The sequence below is a fragment of the Brachyistius frenatus genome, unplaced genomic scaffold, assembly GCF_029030835.1.
Source record: "Brachyistius frenatus isolate BFR_SWC_R1_liver_20210118 unplaced genomic scaffold, ASM2903083v1 Contig_1, whole genome shotgun sequence".
In the NCBI taxonomy this organism is placed as follows: Eukaryota; Metazoa; Chordata; class Actinopteri; family Embiotocidae; genus Brachyistius; species Brachyistius frenatus.
The window spans coordinates 6,695,064-6,712,066 of record NW_027210600.1 but is presented as its reverse complement, the minus strand read 5'-3'; the positions used below and the strand labels follow the sequence as shown (position 1 = coordinate 6,712,066).

General features: G+C 42.6%; 2 protein-coding genes across 2 annotated transcripts; one reads left to right on the top strand and one right to left on the bottom strand.

The window, feature by feature from the left end:
• Positions 1–33: 33 nt before the first annotated feature.
• On the bottom strand, positions 34–4,341 carry LOC138632606 (von Willebrand factor A domain-containing protein 5A-like). The gene is made up of 14 exons (XM_069718355.1): positions 4,243–4,341; positions 3,756–3,837; positions 3,287–3,489; positions 2,977–3,199; positions 2,636–2,814; positions 2,439–2,553; positions 2,122–2,297; positions 1,945–2,033; positions 1,724–1,868; positions 1,330–1,409; positions 1,133–1,247; positions 858–1,016; positions 663–782; positions 34–279 (listed from the first exon to the last, which is right to left on the bottom strand). The coding sequence occupies exons 2-14, from the start codon at positions 3,796–3,798 to the stop codon at positions 118–120; spliced, it is 1,809 nt and encodes a 602-aa protein (XP_069574456.1). The 5' UTR covers positions 3,799–3,837; positions 4,243–4,341; the 3' UTR covers positions 34–117.
• Positions 4,342–6,443: 2,102 nt separating this feature from the next.
• vwa7 (von Willebrand factor A domain containing 7) lies at positions 6,444–16,757 on the top strand. The gene is made up of 17 exons (XM_069717680.1): positions 6,444–6,657; positions 8,003–8,282; positions 8,434–8,667; positions 8,965–9,061; positions 10,051–10,185; positions 10,330–10,525; positions 10,670–10,839; positions 11,562–11,674; positions 11,805–11,921; positions 12,388–12,600; positions 13,392–13,524; positions 13,714–13,866; positions 14,000–14,092; positions 14,207–14,493; positions 15,339–15,475; positions 15,743–15,902; positions 16,022–16,757. The coding sequence occupies exons 2-17, from the start codon at positions 8,040–8,042 to the stop codon at positions 16,574–16,576; spliced, it is 3,036 nt and encodes a 1,011-aa protein (XP_069573781.1). The 5' UTR covers positions 6,444–6,657; positions 8,003–8,039; the 3' UTR covers positions 16,577–16,757.
• Positions 16,758–17,003: the final 246 nt, after the last annotated feature.

Below are 17,003 nucleotides of genomic sequence, written 5' to 3'. Positions count from 1 at the left end.
CATCTTAAAAACTGGGTGACAGAATATTTGTTTCATTTGGTTTTGGAAAAGCACTCACTGGGTATTGGAATATTTCTGCGCACAAGGGGCCCTTGAATCGCTTCACCATCGGCTTTGTTAACAGCAATGAAGGCAGTGAAGGAGCTGCTCACTCCTGATTGGACACTGAGCTGCACCACCTTCTCCTTCAGTCCTCCGTCTGGCTGTCCTCTGCGCTCTCTCTCCTCCATCTCCAGAGAGCGAATCAGAGTCCGAGCACCCAACCTGTGGACTGTTGATCTGCAGACAGGAGAGAGGAGGAAGCACTCGAACAGAGTTGTGATGTTTTTGTTTAGCAGTGACTTCTCCATTTTCTACATCATTGTTATCCTGCTCAGGGTCACAGAGAGCTGGAGTCTAACCATCAACACATGGAGTATGAAAAATGGTGCAATAAAAACAATCACCAGAGAGGGAGACGACCATTCACACCCACAAGCGATCTAAATCGAGACGAGTGGTGAAGTTACCACGGTAGATGTCATGTATCAGCACAATATTCTTTACTCAAATACTGTCATGTTTGTCACACCCTGCCACCATTTTGTTTCTTCTAGGTAATTAAAATCAACATCTGGAAGGTCAGGTACCAAAACAGAACAGTGTATCAAAACCTGTTTTACCCAGTGTCCTCTGCAGGTTTGAGACTGAAGCGCAGCTGGTTCTGAGAGGGATGACCGGCCAGGCTGTACTTCACCGTCACACAACCCTCTGCAGCCTTTGGACTCTGACACAGTATTACACTGTTAGAAATCATGTCAATTACTGTCCTCACATACCTAAGGGAAAAACACAAAATTAGATGGAGCTGCTCCTACCTGTCCAGTGAGCTGTGCATAAATCAGTGACCTTTGACCCTGGAAAAGAGCTGTAATTGGTGGGGAGAGGACAGTGACAGACACTCCCTTTGGTAAATCCCATGTGACTGAGATGTCAACCACAGCCGGCTGCAGAGCAAATCGCAGCGACTGCATCACCTGAAAAGTAATGGAAAACTGAGATTATATACAAACAGTTGGGAAAGGCATTGGTGTCCCTCCACATATTTGCTGCTACATTGCTAAACTTGACAGCTTCGTGTTTAACATCTTACTTTTGGTTGCATCCTGTCAGTCCCTGTGATGAACTGAGCGTGACCTCCTCCTTCCTTGGCCAACCCGTTGATAAGAGCAGAGCTGGATCCTTCACCAATCCCAAAGGAGAAACACCTGCAGTACAGCAGCTTGTTTTAATACACACACAGACATCGGACTTGTCACGTATCATGAGTGAATGTTGCCATGGTTTCACCTGTGGGAACCTGAATTCTTCTTCACCAGATCGAGGACTTGTTTGGTGTTCCCGACCTCTCCGTCAGTAAAGACGAACAGCTAGGGAGGAGGACTTCACACATAAGTTGCATGGTATCACACAGCTAGTTTTTATTATGGTAAATATGAACTTCCACATTTTTTTAACTGTACAATGATTTTATTTGCAAAATTAAAAATATTACAGTAGGAAGTTCTGATTGTGACTAGCAACCTGTTCAACCTGTTTGTGCGTATGTTTGTGTGTGTGTGTGTGTGTGTGTGTGTGTGTGTGTGTGTGTGTGTGTGTGTGTGTGTGTGTGTGTGTGTGTGTGTGTGTGTGTGTGTGTGTGTGTGTGTGTGTGTGTGTGTGTGTGTGTGTGTGTGTGTATTACCTGTCTTGGCTGACTGGGAATGCAAGACTGGCTGTAAATATGTTGGAGAGGACTTAGGATCTCTGTTCCTCCCAGATTAGCCTCCATCTCCCCAACCTTCTTCAGAGCCTCCTCCATGGTCTGCTGGCTGTACTCCACACTCTTACTGTCATCACACAAATATATGTCCTTAATACCAAAGACAGGAAGACACTGGTTGGGCCGATGAGGGACAGACTTACGGGAAGATGTGTTCATAGCTGGACCCGAAACTGTAAATGTTGAAATAGCAGCCCATTGGTAAACTCTTCAGCAGGAGCAGCAGAGTATCCTGAAGGGAAGATGGAAAATACGGTGAAGGCTGCTGCATGAGACGGACACTATGAAAGATTTTACAAGAGATAACACATGATGAGTACCCTCGCACTGCTGATGCGAGTTTCTTGCTGCTTGCTGTTATTTATAGGGCAGCCCATGCTTCCAGATCGATCCAGTAAGAACACAAACTCTCCACGTGAGGTGACTGAGGACATCACAGACTGGGGGAACTCAGGGTACAAGCTCACCATCACCACTGGATCACCCATCAGAGAGCCTGACACACAAAGAACAGACACCAATAGTTATTTAGATTTAACACATTAAACTAATCAGCTTCTCAAAGATATCATTACTTACCTCTCACTTATAACTAAGTTGATCAGATTTGGTAAATGACCTTCAAAGTAAAACTCACCGGGCTCAGCAGAGGCCTGTCCTGCCTCCACCACAGCAGTCGGCTGGTGGGCGTCTTTGTAATAAATCAGCAGTTCAACATCTCTGTCAAACTTGTGTCCTGCAGCCAGCTTGATCTGCAGTTGACAAAAAAAGAACGTGTTGTTCTCAGGAAGGAGTCCCAGCCACACACAGCAGACACATTAGCACTCTACCTACTGTGGCCTGGGTTTGATCTGAGTTCAGGTACTGGAGAGGGTCCAGGGAACAGCTAGACTCCACTTTAGAGATTGGACGAGGAGACGACACCCGGGCAGAAAAGGACAGGCTGTAGGGCACCAGGGAGGCTGGAACAGAGGTCACCTGGACACCTCCACTACCTCCACTACCTCCACTTCCTGTCAACATGTTAGAAATGAGGCGTTAAATAAGCAGCAGTGATACAGCCATGCCAGAAATTCTGAGGGTCGTATGTCGGCACGGTGGTAAATGATTACAATATGCTGACTGCTAATGTCTAGCAAGAATAATGTTCACTATGTTGAGCATGTTAACCCTACCCAGAGGTTGGTAGCGAGGGTTGAGCACAGCAGGCAGACAGAACCTCAGTCCATCATCAGCCTGCACAGCCAGCTCAGTGACGTACTCCAGCCTGATGGAGGCGCTCTCTCCTGGAGGCAGACTGCCCACACTCAGAGAGAATATATCAGGACTCTGCTCGCTCTCCTCCAATAGGAAGGCCTGCTGACCGGAGCTCAGGGCATCATCATACTCCTCACGAGCCTGGAGTACAGAGGACATATCTGTCACTGACTTGACAGTTTTTTTAAAGCTTGATTCTAATGAGTGAATCTTTACTGTCCAGCTCACCTTCTGTTTCTCCTTCACCTCAGCTACAATCTGTGTCTGTCCAATCTGAGCACTGAAATGACAGACAGCTGCATCTCCAGGCAGAGGGAACACAAACACAGCCTCCAGTGGTTTGTCCTCCTTGTTCTCGTAGTTCAGAGTGGAGACCACTGTAGCCACATGGTCCCTCACCTCCACCTCCACCTCGATGCTCTTCAGAGGAACTGACAGAGAAACGCAGCTGATAACTTACTATACTTATCCAGTCATTTAGCACTAAATTAAAAAGTACAGTAGGAAAACAATACATTATCCAAAACTATTTTTCGTAAATGGAATCTAATATGGTTGAATAATTATCTCATCCAAGATAGGGGAAAAAATGGTCCTCTGAGATTTTTTGTTTTAAATTGAGAAAGTCCAGTTTTGTATGACTAAAATATACTATTACACAGTATATTGCTATGTTTTATAACAGCACTGTACATACCTGGGTCCTTATTGGCAGTAATAAGACCACAGCAGTTCACCATCGTTCCTCTTCAACAAGTGACAATGTTGAAATATTACGGCTGCAAAGATAAAGTCTGCATGTTACAGCAAAGCAACTCCTGGATATGGTTTAATACATTTTCAAAATAAGATGGCAGGTCTAATCAATCACAGTATTTGTACTGTATGTGTGAGCGCACAGATTGAGGGATCACACTGAAAACTATTACAAAACGACCTGTAATATTTTATGTGTTGCTTGGAGGCAGAAATTATTACAGCAAATGTATAGTCCTTATTAAAATTTACTTTCCAAAAATGATGTTGGACATGACCGTCTTTGCGCAGTAGAGCTGAAGGGAAATAACACTCTCACATGCAGTACAAAGCAATAAACATGGTGAACTTAACACATCTGCGATCTATTCAAGAAGCGGTACTTTTCATTTATGTCTTAATCATGAAAACAGGGACCAGATGCCTACCTGAGCACCAAGAATCCGGAGGAGTAACAACGCGGAAGCAGTGACAGGGAATATGTAGTCAAACCCAGGCCACGCCCACTGGCCCACGCTCCGGAGTTTTCCTGTCATTTGTCCGACCTATCCGCTCATCGTGAAGTCACTCCAAGCCGTGGAGACACCAGCCTGTGACGGCTGATGATACAGGAAGTGTGCGTCGGTTGTAGTTCACATCTTTGTTTTGAAGGCAAAATTTGGCGAGATTATAATCAAAATCAAAATAAACAAGCCTGTATCCAAAAATAATCGTATTATAATTCCGACCACAGCTTTACCTACAGCAAGATAGTATTTAGCATAATATTTATACTACAGTAGGTTGAAATCTCAACAATCGTTCACTCTGCTGTTTAACTGCAACAATATAGAAACACTGCAGATCACAACACCATCAATAACAGCACAACGACACAGAGGAGATGTTGATACCATTGATAATTCTGTGCATGGGCTCGATCTAAACTGCAGCTATAAGCTATGAAGATGATTGGTGGTGGAGGAACAGTCCCAAAGGTTTGGAGCTAGGTTTATTTGTAAAAGGACTTAAAAAAATAAATTAAAAAAAAGAACTTAATAAATCATCACACATCATGTCAGAAATGATGTGCACATCCAATCCCAGCATAGTACAGGTGCAGGACAAAAAAACAGCATAAAAAAGATGGACAGGTTGCACCATGCACTAAAGTTTGGAAGCTTCCCAAACTTTTTATTGATTCAAAGTTTTGACCAGTGAGTTTTTCTTTTGTCAGTGTGCTGCATCCATAGCAATATTTTTTCCTAAAATACATTTTGAATTTTGTTTCGGTCTAACAGGACAACTCGGTGCTGCAGTGGTTTGCACTGTTGCCTCAAGTCAACATGTTGCCTGCCTGTATTGGTGTAGGTTTTCTTTCAGCTTCCTCCCACAGTTCAAAGCAACGCGTGTCAGGTTGACTGGTGATTTTAAATTGGCCCAGGTGTGAATGTAGTGTCTGTCTTTTAGTGTTGGCCTTGAGATGGTCTGGCCACCTGTCCATCAGCCCCCACTCTTCGACCCAATCAGTATAAAGCAAGGATGGACGGGTTTAGGTCCAAGAGCGTGTCCAGTTCCTGTCACTGGGCCTTTATTTTGCACAATCGTTTGTTTGCAGAATAAAAACCTGCATCATTCAGAAACATAAAAGTTAAAGGGGGTCTTTAAAAATTCGGAAATATGACAACACAAATTAGGACCTTTGTCTTTACTGTTACATAGAGCAATCTCTGCAGCTTTTATGGCTAAAATAGTCATTACAGACACATATTTCTGGATGAGCAAGTGATGGAGCACCAAGAGGCCTACAACTGTTGTTAAGTGGTTCATGTGACTGACAGAAATCTGGTTGTGGTGAAATTGGGTTGGCATGGGAACAAACTTACTTACCTACTCAAACTGTAGGCGAACAGGAAGCATTTACCACCACCCCTCACCCCCTTCGAGCATTTTACTCTGCAAAAATCTGCATTGCCTAAATATTTTTACTGATCCTCCCCACGTTCTGTTTCATTGTGGCCAAACCATAAACTGATCTACTTTCACTTTCTGAATTGCTCCACAAAAAAACCTTCTTGTGGGTGTTTTTATGCTTTGGTTGGAGTGTGATCTACTCTAGACAGAGCAACAACATTTTCTTCTTGTCTCTTCGTTTCCCTTTAATTTCCAAACTAAAACAGGATCAAACATTTTTGATCAAACAACCACTGATGTTACACTTTAAACCTTCAACCAAATCCATGAACCAACAGGAGACCTGAAGCTGAAAAACATCCCGTCCTTTATCTTTTTTTATCACATGTAGTCCCACAAACTGAAGTTCAACACGGCCTCTAGCGTTGGCTGGCAACTGATACCCTCTTTAGCTCTGCCAAAAGAAGTCGTTGTTAAAGGCAGTGTTTTTTGGTTTTGTGCGGAAACGTGAGAGTGATGGATGGATACTGGGGGGGAGGGAGGTTGGGTTAGGCCTAAGTTGAACCCTCTGTCTGGTAATATATGCGGCCCTATTGTGGAGAATCAATGCAGCGTGCATTAATGGGGGGCTAAGGAGGGGCGAGAGGCTGTAGCTCCCTGATGACGAGATGTCCTCGGCCTCATGGTGTTGCAGTGTCAACCGTACTCTCAAGAAAGTGCCTCTTCCATTAATTTCTGGGCTATTAATTTTCTTACTGAGGAGCCGAGCAGCGACAAGAACCAAAGGAAAGACAAAAGTGAAGACTCAATCATTTTGTTGCTGTGATTATGGGGAAACGGCTCCTCCGCTGACAGGTTGTGGTGAAAGTTGTACATATAAAACGTGCATTTGTGGTGTGCGCAAAACACTGCTGTCTGAAGGAAGTCTGAAGAGATAGAAATGAACTGAGGTGAGCGCTTTTAGTTAAACTGTTTAATAGTAACTAGAGTTTAAAGAGAGTGTTTGTATTTTCTAATAATATACAAATTAATTAAAAAGTACAATATATTGTTTGCATTAATTTGTACAATGAAACTTTCCTAGATGACATTTTTGCACTGTGATGATGGAGGTAGATGGGTATAAAGCGAAGCTCTCGGTGGTTTTGTTGATGGCAAAAACAAGACCAACTGCTTTAAGTGAACAACAGCACACAAGTTATGCTTGTGAGAATCCATGAAGTTTCAGAGTTATCCAACTAACTAAATTTGTCAGGTTTGGTCATGTTGTCTCTGATCCTGTTCTGAAAAAGGGAGTTCCCCGAGGATCTATTCTTTTAAATTATTTATCAATGATATTTGTGCCAGTACAAAACATTCAATGTACCATATGTATGCTGATTATACAATACTGTATCCCTCTGCTCAGTCCTCAGAGATAGTCTGACTTTAACTCACTACAGCGTTGATATGAAATTACTTTTAAATGCAAAAATAAAAACTATAGCTATGCTATTTGCACTAACTAATTTGAATGATATACTAGTCTGTGCCTATTACTAGTTTTGTACGTAATTGTAAATATGTAATCGATGTGCACTCAACATGCAACTGTTTTTTTTACCTGGTTAAATAAAAGTTAGATAAATTAAGAAACGTTTTAAAAACTGCTTCTAAAAAGCAGCGAACCAGTGAATGATTATTACACAGTGCATCACTCCTGCAGAATGAGTGCAAGGAGGAGACTTTAAGCTCTCAATTTAAGAAACCGATTGGCTGAGAAAGGGCTTGCACAGCGGAGGGGGAGAGTTGTTTATAGGCCTCGTGCTTTGTTTCTGTCTCTCCCTTGTGAAAGCAGAGACTGAGAACAAACCCAAAGTATTGTTTCTGGATAAAGGTGCCAAAAAACAATAGGAGCCTCTGTACAGACCAGGCTCAAAAAAAAAAATCTGAGAGGAAGTATCGCGGGTGGCGGTAAGGAGTGGGCGATGACAGAAGAGGACACATGGATGACTGGAACAACATGATCAAATTAGCACAAAACAGTGCTGAACAACAGGGGTCGGGTCACTTACTGTCCATTCATTTAGCAAGTGGGAAATGACAAAATCATGACGCATCACAGAACTCATTTGGAGATGATTGTTCAATTCGGTCAAATTCAGTCTGAATGTTTGAACTAAAAATACTTTCAACACAGCTAAGAGAAGAGGTCACAGTTAGAGATTTACAGATTTGTGAGCAATTGATTAAAAGACTGTGTTTGTGATAGGTGTTGCCTATTAAAAATTGTAATTGTCTTGCAAACATCTGCAGGTAGGACGTGACCTCCTCACCTTTTCTCCAGCGCATAATGTCACAGGGCAGAGGAATCAGGGAAGGAAGTGAGAAGCAGGTGCACTGGTTTGTTCTCCTTTACCTTCTCCTCCTCGCTTTACCATGCATGGGTTTCCTCCCCAACTTTTGGTCTCGAGTGTTGACTCTGTCCTGGGACTCGCACACGCATCAGTACATCACAGAGCAGGCCATCCTCAATGTCACCCTGGAGACCCTGAGGGACACTCGAAAACACCAGGGGACCCCTGCAGAGGAGCAGGTGAGCTCATGTCTGCTGTTAGGTGTATTTAGGTGTTAGTACAGATGTGAGCCAGCATCAGTAGCTCACAAAGTGCTTAAATCAGAGCTGTATTTAAGACTATACATTATTTCCAAATATGCCAAATTTTATTTGCTTAATCCCAATCCAGACCAGGCTGGGCCGCAGCTTCTGGAGAGCTGTGGGAGAGGTGGTGAAGTCCAATGCGGACATGGACTTCCTGAGCTCCACCAGGTCCAACCCGGTCTACCACTTTGATTCAGAGCGTGTTGACAGCGCCATGCTGATGTTACGTCAGTTCTGGACTCAGACTGTGCTCTCAGTGCGGGCCAAAGAGTACCAAAGTGCCCGTCATAGCTTGGGTCAGCTATTTCACTCCTTGCAGGTACACAGAAACTGTCATTAGTAGTTGATATGAGTCGTGAGGTAAATGCTTGTCCTGGATAAATATAATAGATTTGACAAACTCCTGCACTTGAGCTTCTGGTTTACTAAACTACGGTGCGTTTAAAGACATCATCACGCACGTGCAGTTGAGTTTATCTTCATTTACCTTTTACCTCACTGCTTGCATGGACTTTATTCTGTACAGTGAAATGGTTGAAATCACAATTAAATCCCATGATATTCTGGCAGAAACACTAGTAATTAATTTCCTATTCATTCTGTTATGTTATGCCAGGACTTCTACAGCCACAGTAACTGGGTGGAGATGGGCCAGCGCTCCGTTTACCTCCACCTGCTGCAGCCAGAGGAGCCTGCCATCCCTGTAGCTAAAGGTGAATCACATCTGTGAATACGCTCTAGGTTAATTCTATCACAAACATCACACAGTGATCCTGGGGCTGAGAGAGGATTCAGTATTGTTGTAAAGGATATACAACTCGTAATGCTACTTCTTTTACAGTTTTTGTTTTATAGTTTGTAGATTCCCTGCTTTGGTGACGTAGTGTTTTGTTTTGTCTTCCGGATGCCTGTTAGGGCAATGTGTTCATCACAGCTAGCTTTGTGACAGCAGGAATGTAGTTCCAAATACAGACACAAGCGCAAAGGCAGGCTGACTTTAAGCTAAACTAACTGGATGAGAGGTCAGTGGTTTGTCAGAGTAAATTCAGTAATCTGGCTTGCTTGACAACCACGCCTAACAATGTTGTGGAAATTGAACAGTTGAAACTGACTACGACAGTGAGGCATGACATGGTCAAAAAACATTAAATACTTGTAGCCTAAACTGAAATGGTACCAATATTTACTTTAGCATCTTTCCTCAAATCAATTTCTGTTTTTTTAATATATACATCAGTTTGAGATAGTCATCCTCAATTCAGAAAAGAATTGTAAAAAGAATCGATAAAGCTTTCTGATTCAAAAGTTGATGACCCAAACCTACTTATTGATAAATTGACACCTGATAAATGAAATCCTTATTTCTACAAGTTAAGTCTCACTGAGAAACAATATTCCCCTTACACAATGTGACCAGTATGATATTTACCAATGATGTGTATGGTATACTTGAAATACCATCCAGTACCGTAGTATTTTAACCTGAAGGGTGATTTTAAACCAATCCAGTCATTTATACAGTTAGAACATATTTTACCTCTAAAAGTAGGCATTTCATTGACACTATTTCAAATTACTTAGTGAGAAGCCTCATAGTGTAGAAAAGGTCTTCAGTGCAAATAAGCATGATAACAAAATAGTGTTATTTTTAAAAAGGGGGGAATGTGAAACTTAATTAACCCCTCAACCTCTGTGATCACAGAGGACACTCCGACCTGTATGGAGTGCTTCAGTAATACCTGTCGAAACAACCTCCTGCCAAGACTGACAAACACACAAGAAGACTCCCAGCTGCTCACCACTGGCTACTTCAGCACTTTCCCTCTAAAACCTCACGGTATGTCTGCACTACTTCAGCCACCTGCAGTAGCAGTCCTGCCAAAAAAAAACCCAAAAAACAATAAGCAAAATCAGTTGAAGAGCATTTTTTTTCTAGGATGTTTTAATTTTCAAATTTAGGCTGCAAAGATTTCTTTTTCAGGCAAATGCAGTCATGGAGGTGTTCTGGACAGCAGCCGCTACATGGGGGCCAAAGGAGGCATCAACAAGGACAGCACCTCGCCTTTCTTTTCCCCTCACCACTACCTCCATGTCAAAGCTGCTTCTTTGGCCACTGAGGCCACTCTGACTGTACTGAGAGACCTCAGGGACACTGTTGGCCACAAAACCTTCCTCAGGTGAGTTTCAACCACTTTTACAGTAGAAAACATTGAAAAATATATATAGGCCCATAACTTCCTAAATATATCATGTTGCAAGAATCAGGTGTTGAGTGGATGTAGTTTATATATATCTATCTCCTTGCAAACTTCCTTGGACAGGCTCTTCAGTGTAAAGCAGGTTCCTGCATTGGTGTTTGTCATGGACACCACAGGCAGCATGTTTGAGGAGATCACTGCTGCTCGGCTTCGAGCTCACTCCATCATCCAGAACCGAGCCAACAGCCCTGAGCAGCCCGGCACATTTGTACTCGTGCCCTTCCACGACCCAGGTGAGAGATTGTCACGGAGAGTAGCTGGACGGACTGAAGAGATGGGCCAATCATTTTAGAAATCAAACTTTTATCTACTAGGTATCATGTAACGATCTTGTACTTCTTATTAATTAGCAGTTTTATAATGCCTCCAAATGTGGCCGGACGCATTATGTTTTCAGGTTGTCTGTATGTACCATTCTTGTGAACGCGATGTCTCAAAAATGACTTCACGGGGTCCCAGGGATGAACTGATTAGATTTTGAGGGGTCAAAGGTCAAGGTCACTGTGACCCCTGTCCCATGTTTGTGAACGCGATTCCATAACTTAGGAACAGATCAGGATATTGTGATCATATCTCACATTTGGTTGGATACTGAATTGGTGACGCTTCACAGCAGCTTCCTGGAGTTACTGTCTCTGGTCAATAAATACTTCAGCACATAACCACAAAACAACGTATCATTTTTACATCGAATGCTTTTTGCGCAGCTTAAATAAATGGGATACATTCACGGTGGGCTAAAGAGAGAGCTTCATATTTTCTTTAGAGACACGAGCGGTGTCAGCTTTAAGTATCTCTTGCCAAGAACTTCAATTTGGCAAAATGTCGAACTATTCCTTTAAATAGACTACAAGTTCCTTTGAAATTTGTCCAACCAAATACATTAAGTTTCAGAGCTCTCAAAAAAGCTGTTGGTTGTCAAATCGTAACATTTCTATCGTTACGTATCGTGCAGAGGTAGGACCAGTGCATGAGACCGGAGACCCAAACCAGTTCATGCAGCACATGGAGAACCTGATGGCCCTGGGAGGAGGAGACGAACCAGAGATGTGCCTCTCTGCCATTCAGGTAAATTTAGATGCCGAACACTGGAGACAAATAAGTGATGTAGTGTGTGCATGAATGTGAAATCACATACGAAATTCATGGATGTACATGTAGCAGCTGACTTGCTCTCTTGCTGTGTGTTTGTTTCCAGCTGGCACTCACTCACAGTCCGCCGCTGTCAGACATCTTTGTGTTCACTGACGCTTCCCCTAAAGACGCCCACATGTTTGATGCAGTAAAGGCCCTCATACTCGAGAAACAGAGCAAGGTAGGTTTAACTTTAAAGAGATCCATAATAAGATGCATTATCTTTAGTGTGAATCAGAGTTAACAATCAGAGAAGATTATCAGCAAAGAGAAAGTCTGTGGTAATGACAAATCTGGAGCTGCTCTGATCACGCTGAGCCATTCTTTGAGATATTTTTTTAATTCTCAGCTGGAATCTTTACAGCTAAATAAAACACAATGGAATTAATTAAAAAAAAAAAAGTTTCACCTTAATTCAGACAGGTCATGACAGTGTAGATTTACAAATTAGTAAGACATTAGCTATGCTTGCAGATACTGCATATACTAATTCATAGAAGTGGGAAGGCACAAGGCAAATTTCTTTTGAGGACGGATTCTTATGGAACTTTATGAAACTTTTGTAGTGAGAAACTGTGACAGTCATCAAGAAAATTGTATTTAAGCATACACTTCTTTTAGCACGTTCTGATCTGATTTTCCCACAGGTGACATTTCTCCTTACTGAAGACCCCAACTACACAACAGAGAGCAGAGGAAGAAGGAGGAGGAGGAGGAGGAGTAAAAAACCTTTGTCCCCTGATCGTTTCTCTCTCTACTCTTCTCTGTCCTCCCTGTCAGGAGGACTGACAATATTCACCACCAACTCTGACATCCACAGGGTCTCTGCCATAGTGGAGGATAGCACAGCTGCTGACAAGGTACAACCCAGTGATGGAGATAAACATCTCACACACAGCCAAGTCAAACATGTTGTTTAAGCAGAGAAGGAAGTGACAATACAGGCTGCCAATACAGGCTTACTCTGTGTGGTAAGCAAGCAGCTACAAGCCCGCATTGACTGGTTTTCTGGCTACTTTTAAGCATCTGAAACTGACAACTATTTACAAACATATATTTGGAGTCCTGTATGTTTCCACCTGATACATTTAATTACACAATTTAATTATTTCACAATAACAGTAATTTTCTGAGAATATTGAGTTCACATTGTGTAATTTTCTAAATGTAACAGGATACATATCTCATTCTAATTAGATAAAAGGAAAGCAGAAAACAAGCTTCCTCCGAGAAATCAGGTTAACTGAAAATAAATGATTTTAGTGTCAGAGAGCTGCCGGCTCTCCAGTAAGAAGGTAAATGTGTCGGATTTTTCTCTATATTACAAATGTTATCTACTTGTTTTCCCTGAAAATGCAAAGAAATCTATGGTCATTTGTGTCCACATAAATTAAATGAAGGCAATAAGTATTATTTTTCTATTTCTTTTCGTCGAGAAGTTACTTTTCAATAGGTTTTAGTGGATACTTTCACCCCCTTTATCAAGTAATGAATTTGTTGACTACCTATATTTGTTTTTTGTATTTATCTTAGTAAGTAACAGTACTTTTACTTAAGTATAGTTTTTCAGCTACTGTACTCACTTGTTTCAATACATTTGTATCTATTGTTCAGATATACCAAGTGCATTTTTTTCCTCCTTCCTTCTCAGGTGACTCTTCTTCATGTGGAAAGTGACCAAGAGTTGATGTCTGTCCGTTCCTTCAGAGTTGACAGCTCAGTTAACAACGTCACCCTACATGTCACTGGCTCTATGACAGAGTGTATCCTCACCAGTCCATTGGGTAACCATCACGCTCAAACACTCCATGTAATCCAATTGTCACATTAGGGCATTGCACCCCTTGTACAAGCTGGACATTGCATTGTCTTAGTTGTGTAAAAACACATCATGCGGTTGTCCATGACCTCTTTTTATTCTTTGCGTTTGATGGTAAAATAATCTCAGTTGTTCATGTTCCTCTTCTTGGCAGACGAAAGTCAGTCTCTGTTGAACGAACAAGGCCCACTAGCAGAGTTGGAGCACTTCCAGGGTCTGTACCGCATCCGCCTCCTTCCTCCTACACAGCCCGGACAATGGAAACTCCAAGCCAAGAGTGACGGACACCTCACATTCAGTGTAATAGGTAAAAGAAAAAACATGAACGGCATCAAGCAGATCCACAGATGAATGATTGCTGGTACTTTTGTTTTAATGTAACTGCACTTCTACTGTGTAATGAGACAAAGAATGCTTCGTCTTTTGATCTGCACCACCAGGGGACAGCAGGGTAGATTTCCTGTATTACTTTGCAACCGTAACCAACGAGACACACCCAGGTCTGGCCAGAGTGGCGGGTAGTCCCGTGGCAGGTGACAGATTTAGATTTATACATAATTATGATGTATCAGTGACCAAATAAACCAAGTCTTTGACTTGGGAATGTGCCTGCCATTTAGCAAACTACTGTTACTTTATATTTTCAGGTGTCCCTGCCTTTCTGGTGCTGGCTGTTACAGGCTTGGCTTCAGATGAACAAGTCTTTTTCAGTCATGCAACTCTGGTGGGAGCTGAAGGGCAGAGCCTTCAGCAGGTGAAGTTGAACTCCTCCTCCTCCTCTTCATCATTCCACTCTTTGGAGGAACTGGTGGGCTTGGTGGACTCTGTTCCCACAGTTCCCTTCTGTGTTCGACTTGCAGGCCAGGACAGCAAAGGAAACAAGCTGGAGAGGGTTTCCACTGATATGGTGCAGCCCACTTACTTTCAGATACAGGTAATCATTAGTAGTAATGCTAAACAAGACGAGGGGCGCCTTCTACGTTAATGTCGACTGAAAAATGAATTGTGACGGAGGCATATCTCTCAGGTTTAGGAGTTCCTCAAAGTGTTCCTACCATTTTCCAACAATGTTTCCTCAGTTGCGGTTACAGCTTCTCCACCTTTGCCAAGCACAGTTTGAGTGAAGCCAGCCAATTCAAAAGGCCGACCCAAAATCATTTTCCATGGCTTATCCAAGCTCCTCCCATCCTCCAGATTTTGTTCTGCACCCGTAGCTGCTATTTCTGTCTTAACTGCTGCCACCTATCTACTGTGCCAGGTGTCCTTTGACCCAAACAGGCCCTAAAGACCTCCTTCTTCAGCGTGACAGCTTCCAACACCACTGATCTCTTGGGTTTTTGGGTTGTCGCTGTACTTACTGTAACACTAACAATCTGTGCCACAAAAGCTTTTGGCCACACATGTGCCTGCCTGTGCAAAAGTAACGTTTTCTTCTCTGCGACTTTAAGCCAAATTGAGGCAACTCAAGGGCGCTCAAGAGATAGTGGAAACTACATCAGATCCAAAAGGATAAGCCAGAAATACACCAAAAATATTATACTAATGTTGCCGAATAACAGCTGGATTTACAATACATAAAGTATGTCAGAGTTGTGATTACAACTTGTTCTTCGATCCCCCAACTGGGCAAATACCAAATAATGCTTCTTCTACCTCGCACTAAACAGCCAAACTTAAAGTTTTAAAATGTCGCACAATTGCAAATTGTGACTTTTCCTATACCAGCGTTCCACACAACTTTCAATCCATTAAAATAGTTGTGCATCTTTATCTCCGCAGGTGTTGTCTGGCCCCCGCCTGGTACCTGGTCACAGCACAATGGTGGACTTTGACATCCTGAACCACGGTTCTACTCGAGTCTTCAGTTTGACTGCTGATGACGACTGTGGATATCTTAACACGAGAGGACCGCACAGGTAGAGCAAAAAGTCAAATAAATACATCTTACTCAGCCAATAAGTGACAATCAAAGCATATTGCCATTCAGTTTCTTTTGTGTCCTATGCTGCCATTCACTATGCAGTCATGCACATGTAATATTTAACATTTCATGTATTTTGGAGGCTGTCGTCTCTAAATAGGGCAGTAGTAAAATAATTGATGGGAAAAGTGATATTTTTGGCACGGTTATTAAATCAAATACGTGCAAATTTTTGTGTTTAGTTTGAGTTTTTGTTCTACAGGTTCCCTGTTTCAGAACGAGGGTCTTTCCGGGGCCAGGTGTACCTCCACACTCCTGCCACAGCCCAGGCAGGAGCGACTGTCACGCTTACCCTCACTGTGCATGCTATTAACTCTTCAGACTCAAATTATGCTGTCGCCTACTTGACTGTGGTCCCCCTGGTGAGAAACAACAGAAAACTATTTTTTGTTTCATGCGGTAATTTCTTTTTGCTTTTTTTGGATGTGGAAGTTCATGCATAATGCTTAATTGTGACGACAATTTTCTCTGTCGCCTGTAGGATCCGGACACGTCGCCACCATCCTGCTCTGCTGCACGAGTCCAGTCTAACTGTCCTTCTATTTGCAACGAGTCTAGCTGGAGTGTTTCTTTGGTCGTGTCAGATATTGGTCGCTCAGGCCTTGCCGCCCTCCAATTGCAAAAGGGTGACGGTATTCTGACTTTGTTCCAGAGCCCTCCAGCCACACAGGACAGCCATGGAGAGGCCCAGCCTGGTTTCAATGAGCAACAGGTAGACAATGACAAGACAACCACCGGGAGCCACCACCACCATCACAAGGCTAAATTGAAAACAGGGGATTCCCCTTTTAATGTTTCTGAATGGGTACTGGGATCATCTCAGCCACTGTGGGTGAGGTACCAATCCAGCTGCTGTTCTGCTCATGCAGAGATGCTGGTTTGGGACACAGCTGGAAATATGAAACGTTGCCATCTAACATCTGGCAAGCAGAGGCAGCTAAGAGACAGGAGTACAGAAACCAGTGGAACTGGACGGATAACACTTACAGGCGTCCTTTTCTTGTTGTTAGGCCTCCTGTGGTCTCCACTGCTTTAGGTTGATGTGATTACAAATGTTTTGCCTGTCAAAATGATCTATATGTTGATAACTGGATTCCAGCATTGCAGACAAGGGATCACTCAAAGAAGATAAAAAGCTTGTCCTGTTTTGAAGGATTCAAATATGAAAAGGAAGTGCACTGAAGGTAAAAAAAAAAAAAGATATTACATTGCAACTGTTTTGTTTTTTTAAAGTGCACTGAATAAAGAAATTCATAATTTTTTTTAATGGTGGCATTTTTTTCCCCATTGGTTCTTTCCTTTAAGCTGAGCTCCCTCTCCACCACTACTGCCCGGTACAGCATCGTTATTGCTGCCGTTTCTTCCAGCCTAATGAAATGAAAAGCTCCCAACTCAATGTTTCCTGCTACATCCTCGGTTTTGACCTCGTCTTCTTACTAAAAAAGTGTGCAGGGCAGAGACAA

What these genes read in the sequence shown, in the direction of transcription:
- LOC138632606 (XM_069718355.1), bottom strand. Translation starts at nt 3,798, where the DNA reads ATGGTGAACTGCTGTGGTCTTATTACTGCCAATAAGGACCCAG. An exon ending in CAGATCAAACCCAGGCCACA is followed by an intron (nt 2,554 to 2,635) that starts GTAGGTAGAGTG and finishes TGTCAACTGCAG; the next exon opens with ATCAAGCTGGCTGCAGGACA. An exon ending in AAACCTGCAGAGGACACTGG is followed by an intron (nt 280 to 662) that starts GTAAAACAGGTT and finishes TCCTGTCTGCAG; the next exon opens with ATCAACAGTCCACAGGTTGG.
- vwa7 (XM_069717680.1), top strand. Translation starts at nt 8,040, where the DNA reads ATGTCACAGGGCAGAGGAATCAGGGAAGGAAGTGAGAAGCAGGTGCAC. An exon ending in ATAGCACAGCTGCTGACAAG is followed by an intron (nt 12,601 to 13,391) that starts GTACAACCCAGT and finishes CTTCCTTCTCAG; the next exon opens with GTGACTCTTCTTCATGTGGA. An exon ending in ACTTGACTGTGGTCCCCCTG is followed by an intron (nt 15,903 to 16,021) that starts GTGAGAAACAAC and finishes TGTCGCCTGTAG; the next exon opens with GATCCGGACACGTCGCCACC.